The sequence below is a fragment of the Suricata suricatta genome, chromosome 10 (assembly GCF_006229205.1).
Source record: "Suricata suricatta isolate VVHF042 chromosome 10, meerkat_22Aug2017_6uvM2_HiC, whole genome shotgun sequence".
Taxonomy (NCBI): domain Eukaryota; kingdom Metazoa; phylum Chordata; class Mammalia; order Carnivora; family Herpestidae; genus Suricata; species Suricata suricatta.
The window spans coordinates 104,025,493-104,036,381 of record NC_043709.1 but is presented as its reverse complement, the minus strand read 5'-3'; the positions used below and the strand labels follow the sequence as shown (position 1 = coordinate 104,036,381).

The 10,889-nt window shown below is 45.7% G+C and overlaps 1 protein-coding gene and 1 pseudogene across 1 annotated transcript in view; one reads left to right on the top strand and one right to left on the bottom strand.

Annotated features, from left to right (window-relative positions):
- Window positions 1-912, top strand: part of LOC115305338 — a 1,252-nt gene extending 340 nt beyond the window's left edge. The window contains exon 3 of the mRNA XM_029955564.1: window positions 5-912. Coding sequence (XP_029811424.1) covers window positions 5-558 — 554 coding nt within the window. The 3' untranslated portion in view covers window positions 559-912. The remainder of the gene's footprint in view (window positions 1-4) is intronic.
- A 1,924-nt stretch (window positions 913-2,836) lies between these two features.
- Window positions 2,837-3,659, bottom strand: LOC115304170 (annotated as a pseudogene).
- Between the last annotated feature and the right edge of the window lie 7,230 nt (window positions 3,660-10,889).

Sequence of the window (10,889 nt, the reverse complement as noted above, 5' to 3'; positions counted from 1 at the left end):
CCAGGTGCGCGCTCCTCCCCGCGCTCCCGGGCGGAGGCTCGGCTCCGGGGCGCCGGCTTCCCGCTCCCCCGCCGCCCGCCCGCCTCTCCGAGCTGGCGCTCCAGCCCGCCGGCAAACTTCATCTGCGCTTACCCGCCCGCCGAGGTGCCCGGCTTTAGTTCTTTCCCGCGTTGCCCGCGACCCTGGTCAGCCTTCTCTTCGTTTTCCTCTCGGTCCCTGGACGTCAGGCTCCAGCTCGAGACTCCAAGGAAGTCCGATTTCTTAGTCCTTGTCCCTCTGTTCCCACCCCTGGCCGCTCCACTATCTGGCTCCGCTCTGACTTTCCTTTCTGTTTCTCAGGCAGGGGTAGCTGCCGGCTCCCTCGCATTTCTCATTTGGATCCCGAGGGAGGAGGTAGGAGTAGTCATTTCCCACACAGTTGGCGCCGACGCTGGGAAACTGAATTCTTGGAGGGGCAGGCACGCGGTTTTGGAGCATTCTGCGTGCTTACAGACGTACTCCACGTCCGCCGGAGGACGGACGTCGCAGTCCCAGCGCCTTAGTCTCCTTCCTGACTAGCCATCCTCTGGAGAAGCGCTGACTGCACGCTTTCCGGGCCGGACTCCCCAGACTGTCCCAAGTCGGGCCGCATCTCCCCGCTCCTGGCTCCTGCCGGTGCCTGGCCCGGCTCGCGGCTTCCAGCCTTTACCTCCCGGGTTTCACCCTAACGGCTCCCGGCACATCTGCCTTTCACAGACTGCATTTCGTAATCCCTTCCTGCATTTCCCCCACACCCACCGTCCCCCGCATTTCTCTCCTGGTCAAGTCTAAACGCCTGGCCTGGCCTTTGAAGCCCACGGAATCTAGGGGCGCCTGGGTGGCTCAGTTTGGTTAAGCGTCTGACTTTGGCTCAGGTCAGCTTTCACGGTTCGTGTTTGAGCCCCGCATCAGGCTCTGTGCTGACAGCTCAGAGCCTGGAGCCTGCTTCCGGTTCTGTGTCTCCTTCTCTCTCTGCCCCTCCCCCTCTCATGCTCTGTCTCTCTCTGTATCAAAAATAAATAAAATATTAAAAAAAATTAAAGTCCACGGAATCTAGACGCAGTTAGCTTTTCCCTACCCCTGGCGACTATCTCTGCTAGGCCCCCCCACCCCGCCCCCAAACCCCTGCTAAATTAGGCCTCAAGCTCCCAGCTGTCCGAACATCTTTACCGGTTTCTTTCCTTTTAATGACTATTTTGAGAGAGAGAGTGGAAGAGGGATGGAAAAAGAGAATCCCAAGCTGGCTGAATGCTCCAAGCCCACCTGGGGCTTGGTTTCAGATCACGATCTGAGCTGAAATCAAGAGCCCTGGATGCTTAATCAGGGGAGCCACCCAGGAGCCCCTTTACTTGTTTATTTCTGAAAGATCCTGGAAAATTCTGCATCCTCTCACCCATTTTTAAAAGTGTTTACTTTTGAGAGAGGAAGAGAACCTGCGAGAGCAAAGGAGGGGCAGAGAAAGAGAGGGAGACACAATTTTTTAAAAAAATGTTTTTATTTTTGAGAGACAGAGAGAGATAGTGTGAGCAAGGTAGAGTCAGAGAGAGAGGGAGACACAGAATCTGAAGCAGGTTCCAGGCTCTGAGCTAGCTGTCAGCACAGAGCCTGACTTGGGGCTCAAACCCACAGACTGTGAGATCACCACCTGAGCCGAAGCTGGGTGCTTAACCGACTGAGCCACCCAGACACCCCAGGGAGACACAATTTGAAGCAGGCTCTAGGCTCAGATCTGGTCAGCATACAGCCTGATGCAGGGCTGGAACTCACAAATAGTGAGATCATGCAGGGCTCGAATTTAGGAACAGTGAGATCATGACCTGAGCTGAAGTCCTGTACCAAAGTGGATGCTTAAAAGACTGAACCTCCTAGGTGACCCCCCTCACCCATTTTTAAGATGACACCTAAGGGGTTCCTGGTTTTTTCAGTCTGTTGAGCTTTGGACTGTGGCTCAAGTTATGATCTCACAGTTTGTCCTCTATCTTTCTCAAAAATAAATGAGCATTAAAAAAAAAGATGACTCTTAAAATTTTTCATCCTGTACATAAGCAGTTGTAGAGGATATAATTATTATTAAAATTTGACATTTGTACCAGGCATCCCTAAGATGGCTCCCATGATTCCATGATTCACATCCTTTTATATCTCCCTCCCTCTTGAGTGTGGGCTGAGCCTAGTGCCTTGATTCCAACAATAAAGTAAGAGTAGAATAAGACAAACATGATGCGATGTCACAAGATTAGGTCACAGAAAGACCATGACTTCTGGTTGTTCGGCCTCTTTCTGGGTTGCTGTGAGCTGCCCTGTGGAGACACCCACATCTCAAGGAACTGAGAAAGGCCTCTGGTCAGCAGCCGGTAAGAAATTGAGGCCCTTATTTATTTTTTTTAAAATTTTTTAATGTTTTATTTATTTTTGATACAGAGAGAGACAGAGCATGAGAGGAGGAGGGGCAGAGAGAGAAGGAGACACAGAACCGGAAGCAGACTCCAAGTTCTGAGCTGTCAGCACAGAGCCTGATGCCGGGTTCGAACCCACGAACTGTCAGATCATGACCTGAGCCGAAGTCGGAGGCTTAACGGACTGAGCCACCCAGGTGCTCCTGACACCCTTATTTCATAATTATAAGAATTAGTACATAATTGATCAAAATAAAGTAAGCATAACACAAGTTTTGTAAGTAATTGTTAAACAGAATAACAAACTTATTTGAAATTCACTTCTTATGAGACGAATAACTCCTTTTCTTCATGTATCTGTGGACAAATACTGCTTATTCACAGAATGAGACTGCTTCAACATTTTGTTTTGTTTTATTTTATTTTGAGTTTAAATGCATTTTATTTTTTTAAACAACCTTCATGACATGTTTTCTTAAAAACAATGCCTCCGCTCCAAATAAATCAAGGTCAAAGTAAATGAAGAGCTCAAGATGACGTCAGTCCCATTTGTCTAAGTCCCAGTGTCTTGTGGATGAGCAGCAGCCAGTCATGACAATAGGTGATAAATCCAAAGTTAACAGCCAAATTCGTTAACATTTTTCCATTTTTAAACCATCCTTAAAGAAGATCATATATGGGGTCACACTGTCCTCGCAGTAGTCCAGCAGGGCCACCATGCCGTCCGGATTCATGTTTTCACCAATAAAGAACTGGTAGTTTTTGAAATTAGCAAGGATGTGCTTGATTTGTTCTGCAGCCCCTGTCATAAAAGGTTTTACTCTTTCTGGCCTCTGTTCTTCAAGTTTGCCTTTGATCGATTTCATGTAACCTTTGATGTACGTCTTGTAAGCTTCCTTTGTGAGGCTGGTTTCCTACAAGGGATGGTTCATGACAATGTCCACACCGGTGATGACTGTGCTCTCGGTACCTTCACCCTCAGGGCCTTCGGCGGAGGCATTGCCACCAATGAGCGAGTCATCAGCGTTACCCTCTGTCCTACTGACCATCTTCCCCTCCACCTCCAAGCACAGTCCGTCCGCGATCTCCCGGATCTTGTAGATGTCGGGGAACATCTCATCATGGCTGATAAGGTCCCGCTAGATGATCATGACTGCGGCCGGAGAGAGACGACGGCGGCGCTAGCTTAGCAGGAGCCGGGAGCTCTGAGCGAGCGCGGAGCAGCCGGAGCGGCACTCAGGGGGCGGGGGAGCGGGCGGTGCTTCAACATTTTTAATATTTTACATGTAAGCCTTGAAAACTTTGTTTACGTGAATAATTATGATACTAGGTTCATCAGCACCATGTTACTCAATTCTTTTGAACCCCTTCTGCGTTACATGTCCCAAATTATATAGTTATCTGTCACCAAATATTTTCAATGGTTTGGCTGCTGACAACCTGACTGGGTCCTCCTGCAGTTTTGGTAATGCAATACTTGGAACCCTTCTGACTTGAAAACAAGATGTCATTAGAATTCTATTAGACACCAGTATTCAGGGAGATTCTTTTGTTTAGTGGGAGAAGGGCAAATGTGAAAAAGAGGTGGGGAAGGAGAAGATGCCACCCATACCCGGACCCTTGATGGGCCCAGTCATACCCCTGGGAAGTTCTTGGAAGAGGACAGAGAGATGCTGAGGTTCTAGAAACCCACTTTCTTCAACCTGGGATCAACAAATCTTTTCTGTAAAGGGCCAGTTAGTAAATGTTTTAGGCTTTGCCATATGGTCTCTATCCCAGCTCTTTAACTCCGCCCTTGTGGCACAGAAGCTGCTATACCAAATTATGGAAAGAGCCCAAATGTCCATCAGATGGTGAATGGATAAAGAAGGTACACACACACACACACACACTGGAGTACTACTCAGCGATGAAAAAGGCACAAATCTTGCCATTTGCAACAACATGGATGGAACTGGAGGGTGTTATGATAAGTGAAATAAGTCGGAGAAAGACATACATGTTTTCACTCCTATGTGGAACTTGAGAAAGTTAAGACCATGGGGGAAGGGAAAGAAAAAAATAATTACAAACAGAGAGGGAGGCAAACCATAGGAGACTCTAAAATATAGAGAACAAACTGAGAGTTGATGGGCGGTAGGGAGAGGGGAAAATAGGTGATGGGCATTGAGGAGGGCACTTGTTGGGATGAGCAGTGGGTGTTGTGTGTAAGCGATGAACCATGGGAATGTACTCCTGAAGCCAAGAGCACGCTGTATACACTGTATGTTAGCTAACTTGACAATAAATTATATTTAAAAAAACAACAAATCCGCTATAGACAGTATGTAAGGGCTGTGGCTACATTCCAGTAAAGCTTTATTTATGGACACTTACATTTGAATTGCATATAATTTTTACATGTGTCCAAATACTATTTCTCTTTTGACATCTCCCCCATTATTTAAAAATGTAAAACCCATCTTAGCTCCTGAGGTGGTAAAAAGCAGGCAGCCCACCAGATTTGGCTGTAGTCTCTAGTTTGCTGACCCTTGCCTGGAAGTATCCGTGGAGCCCCTGCCCCTTGGGAATGTGTATTCTAGTTTGAACTCGCCATCATGGTTTTCAACCCTGGCTACATATGAGAATCACAAGAGTTGCTTTAAAAACTACCAGTGCCCAGTCCCACCCTCTATGTATTGAGTTAGTTGATCTGGGATGGAATCCACGTATTAGTTTTTTTTCTTTGAGAGTTTCCCAGTTGATTTTAATGTTGCAGCCAGACTTAGACCATTATTCTAATTGCCATAAGCTCTTACACAGCTCTCAGGCATGAGGCTGCTCTGGGCTATACTTGCGACATTTCATCCAGTAGCATCAGCATCATAAGATAAAGTGCAATTTAAAAGATTATAAAATGTAAAAAAGTGGGTGTCTTCAATTTAACAGAATCTCGCCTACGGGGCTGATCCTTCCTTACAGCAAGGATCCTGACTTCCCCACCACTGTGTTCCTCTCACCCTTCAGTGTTCTGCAGGGTGTGCTGTGTTGAATTAATACTGAGGACACCATTATGCGGCTTTGTGTATTGCACGTTCTCTAGGCTCTTACTTTTTTTCTTCCCTTCTTCTCTACCTCATCCTGAGGGAATAGTAGATGCTCAGGAAGCATTTTTGGATTTATTGATTATGAAAGGATTGATAGATGGATATCAGGAATTGGAATCAGGCAGCAACTGATACTTGGTTTGTCTTTAGCTACGGAAAAAGAGAAGAAGCCACTGCTCCCACTCCTGGATGATGAGAGAGGGGACAGAGTGGTTTTTGCCAGGAGGACGATGGGCAGAATCAGGAGATAAGGAAACAGTCACTGACCGGTATTTGTCTATTATCTCCCTGTATTCTCTACGAGTGTCTAATGCCAGCGAAGGAAGGTCTGGGAGTCACTTTACGCCTGTGTCTAGAAAGCATCTGTCTCATAACAGATGATCAACAAATACATTTGGAATAAACTATTGGATAAATGTGCCCACTGAGGTTTATTAAAGCCTGAGAGAGGTTTTTGTATGTGGAAAAGTTATTTGTAATATTGGTGTTTTAATTATCATTCACTTACACTGAGTTATGAAATTTAAGTCCTAGTTTTTCTTGAGCTTTTAAATTCAACTTACAAATCTTACTAATCCATTTATTAATCCAGTAATATTTATTTAAAATAAGGACAATCACTTTTACTTGTTCTTTGATTCACGCACAGTTAACTCATAAATTTTATATTAAATTGTTTTAAATATTTAACGCTATTCAAAACTTGATTAATTGTATTCTCTTAGACATTTCAAACCATATCACAAATTTTATGTGTCTGCTTGTCTCAAATATTTCTGATGCTGAGCAAGTGGACTTATAAATTTAGCAAAATATTTCTAAGCATTTAAGCAACACTTGCAAATCTAATTGTTAACAAACTATGGAAGGTTATTGCAGCAATGGTTCATATCCTGATTTGTTCATACCTTCTTGTTCATATCCTTTCTCACACTTAACTCTGTGCTTGGTCATTGGAATTGCTTTGACCAATGGGACAATAGCATATGTGACATTCTGGGGCTTTCTCTCTCTTACTGTATTTGGAATCCTTAAACTCCCATATGAGGAAGCCCAGGCTGATTATTGGAGGATGAGAGACCATGTGGAACAGAAACCGACAGACCAACAGCCTTCTAACCGCCTGACATGAACCATTCAGCCTGACCATTCAGTACCAGCCGGAACCAGACCAGACCAGAAAAGCTGTTCAGTTGTCCCACAAAATGAAGAGAAATTTAAGTTACTAAGTTTGGGATGTTTCAATGCAGCAAATGTAAACTGATATTTAAACTGAAATTATTCTTAAAAAATGTCTTTTAATGTTTATTTATTTTTGAGAGACAGATATAGAGCATGAGCGGAGGAGGGGCAGAGAGACAGGGAGACACAGAATCCAAAGCTGGCTCCAGGCTCTCAGTTGTTAGCACAGAGCCTGATGCAGGGCTCGAACTCACAAACCATGCGATCATGACCTGAGCTGAAGTTGGATGCTTAACTGACTGAGAAACCCAGGTGCCCCTAAACTGAAATTATTCTTATTTGTAATAGATCTTTTCAGGCCAAACCTTTTCCCTTGAAACCTGACATCCATTTGTTTTATAACAGAATCTCTTTCATAACTTTTGTGTTTCTGATTTGAGTTGATGAGGTAATGAATCCTGCATCCAGATTGTAACTAACTCCTTTTTTCCTGGTGTTTGGATTCCATACCCTTCTAATATTTCAGTTTCTTTTATCAACTCTCATTAAAAATTTTTTTAATGTTTGTTTATTTTTGAGAGCGAGAGAGAGAGAGCACGAACTAGGGAGGTGCAGAGAGAGACAGAGACACAGAATCTGAAACAGGTTCCAAGCTCCAAGCTGTCAGCACAGAGTCCAAAGATGGCTAGAACCCATGAGCAGGGGAGGGGCAGAATGAGAGGGAGACAAAGAATGTGAAGCCGGCTCCAGGCTCCAGGCTGTCAGCACAGAGCCCGACCCGGGGCTTGAAGCCACGAACCATGATATCATGACCTGAGCAGAAGTCAGAGGCTCAACCAACTGAACGACCGAGGCACCCCTCAACTCTCATTTTAAAGTCATTTGTAGGGGTGCCTGGGTGGCTCAGTTGGTTGGGCATCTGACCTGACTTCAGCTCAGGTCATGATTTCATGGTTCATGAATTAGTGCCCCGCATCAGGCTCTATGCTGGCAGCTTGGAGCCTGGAGCCTGCTGCAGATCCTGTGTCTCCCTCTCTCTCTGTGCTTCCATCACTCATGCTCTCTCTCTCTCTCTCTCTCTCTCTCTCTCAAAAATAAATAAACATTAAAAAAATTTTAAGTCATTTTTAGATATCTCCCCAATGGTCAATGGGCCAATTACCTTTCTAACTGTAAAGTTTGACCTTTTTAAAAAAATAAAAAATAAAAAATAAAATGTATTTAATAATTTCTTGAGATAATAACAATGCCAGTGTAATACAATTAATATTAATACACAGTGATAAGAACTAGAATAACATGATCATCATTAAGATCCTACATAATCATTCTTCTCATGAGTTGAAATTTTCTCCTAGGATATTTTGTTTTTCTCCTTCTGGAATACCATTATAGCTCACTGTTCATAGGATTAAGCCCTTAGTTGGGTTCTAGGCTGACAGCTCAGAGCCTGCTTGGGATTCTCCCTCTTTCTCTCTGCTCCTCCCCTGCTTGCTTGCTTTCTCTCTCAAAATAAAGAAATAATCTTTAAAAAATGATGTTGAATATTTCACATTTTTATGTTTATTCAACAACTTCCTGATAGTGTTTTGTAGCATTTCTTCTATCGCTTATACTTCCTGTAAACTGGAAGTGAGGTCTAAAGGCTCAATTTGATTCAGGTTAAATCTTTTTGGCAAGATTATCCCCTAGGAAATGCTTTGTACTTCATCTGTAGTCACATTGGGAGACCAAATAAGTTTGGGTTGTTCCCAGGGTTATTTTATTTCTTAATAGTTTTATTGAGGCATTCACAGATCAAACAATTCACCCATTTGTTTATTATTAATTTTTGTTTTTGTGTTCGTGTGAGAGAGGGTGCAAATAAGTGAGAGATAGAGAAAGGGAGGGAGAGAGAGAGAGAAGCAAGGCTCACCCAAAGTGGGGCTCATCCTCACCCGATGTGGGGCTCCAACTCACAAACCATGAGATCATGACTTGAGCCAAAGTCAGATGCTTAACCACTGAGCCACCCAGGTGCCCCCAAATCATCCACTGAAAGCGTACAGTTCATGCTGTTCCCAGGACTGCATAACTACTCCTTTTAACCAGTCCTCAGTCTGATCACCTGGCTGAAGTGGTGATTGCCAGAGAAGAGAGAGATTTTAAATTACGAATATTTATTGAGTTCTGTGAATCAAGCGCTGTATGGGGCACGAGATGGAGGCCGCAGGACTGTGAGTTTAAGGGGTTCGATGTGACCTTGGAGAATGCGGCCCCAGTGAGGTTGTGGGAATGGAAGTCAGATCCCAAGAAGATTGTGGGTGTGGGAGTTGTGGCAGACTTAATTAATGAGCTCACACCACACACACACACACACACACACACACACACACACACTATGGGGGATGGGCAGAGAGAGACAGAGACAGATGATCTGAGGTAGGCTCTGTGCCTGTAGCAGAGAGCCCCATGCAGGGCTCAAACTCAAGAACCCTGAGATCCTGAGCCAAAATCAGAGGCTCAGCCAACTGAGCCACCCAGGCACCCTAGTTTATGAGGTCTTAAAATCACAAGTCACAGGGAAGCAAGGACTTAGAAAGTAGCTTGCAGGGGTAACCGAATAACCCCTACAGCCGTGTTGAGTGGACCTAGGGCAGCGGCCACCCCTTTCCTCTACCTGCGTATGGCTGCTCTGGCCCATTGCTCCTTGGCTGTAGTCCTGGGTTTGTATGGGGCAGCTTTCCAGACACGTTCAGGAATGAGAAGTCCAGGTGAGGGCAGGTCGGAGTAAACCAGAGGTTGCCAGGTGCAGACTGAGCAGTAGGCCCGGACACAGCCTCCCCAGCTGATTTAATCCTTGAAGCCACCCTGTGAGGTGGACACTGCACAGACGAGCAAACAAGTTGGGAGAGATTGCTAATTTACCCAAGGTCACACAGCAGGGCTTTTGGGTGCACATGAATTGGAGCTATCTGTTTTTTTTTTTTTAAACATTACTTATTTTTGATAAACAGAGAGACAGAACATGAGCAGGGGAGGGGCAGAGACAGAGACACAGAATCCAAAGCAGGCTTCAGGCTCAAGCTGTCAGCCTAGAGCCTGCCGCAGGGCTCAAACTCCGAACCGTGAGATCATGACCTGAGCCGGTGTCGGACGCTTAACTGACTGAGCCACCTGGACGCCCCTATCAGTCTTTTATTACATTTTTTAATTTATTTATTTTGGGTGGGAGCAGAGAAAGGGGGAGAGAGGCTCCTAAGCAGGTTCTGCACACAGAGCCTGATGAGGTGCTTTAACTCCCGAACTGTGAGATCATGACCTGACCCTCTGTGCAGTTCTTTGTTTGCCCTCTACTTCTGTGGAGTGGGACACACCAATTCAGCCTCTTGTGGGGCCCTAGCAACCTGTGGAAGTCGACACCTTGCTCAGGACGCCCCGTTGCAGCAAGAGTATGACGAGGAGCAGCAGAAGCGCAGGTGTGGTCCCCTCCCTCCTCCCTGGCACTTAGTTCTTTCTGCAGTATTTAGTAGTGGTGACTAAGGGGTCACAGACCACTCCCCTTAAGCCATTGTGTGATTACTTTTCAACCCATATTGTCCTTAACATTTCTCAGCCACTCATTCTATGTTCTCTCAGTTCTCTGAAATTAGCCCATTCTTGGGTTAGGTATCACTTGGATGTCAGTTTGGCTGGGGGCAGAAGACATTCAGAAGAATGTTGACTTAAACACTGTATTTCTGTTGCATGTAACAGTTCAAATAGGTATGGAGACTCTGCTTTATGAGGCCATCCGGGGGCCAGACTGCTTCTATCCTTTTATTCCACCAGTGCTGGAGGAAGGTCCTGGTCTGCATCTGGGGATGGCAGTTCAGCTAGTGAGAAAGTGGGGGGGGGCCGGGGAGGGAGAGCCATTTCCTTTGGAGTGTACAACCCAGAAGATGTACCCCTCACCTGCTCAGACCCCGCCCACCAGAGAATGTTTCTGAAGGGAGGAGAGGATGGCGATTGTAGTCTTACTAAGGGAAGCCATGTGCCCAGCTGAAAAAGAGCAGGATGGCAGTATCTGCCACAGATGGCTGGGCTCCCAGAACCTCTGCTTCCATAGGCCGCCAGCAGTTGTGAGACAGTCCACCTCTCCCCCGCCCCCTGCTCCAGATAGTCTGCGTCCATCTCCTCCTGCCAGGCTCCCCTTTTGGCTGGAGTCCAGCTGGGTTCACATCCTGTT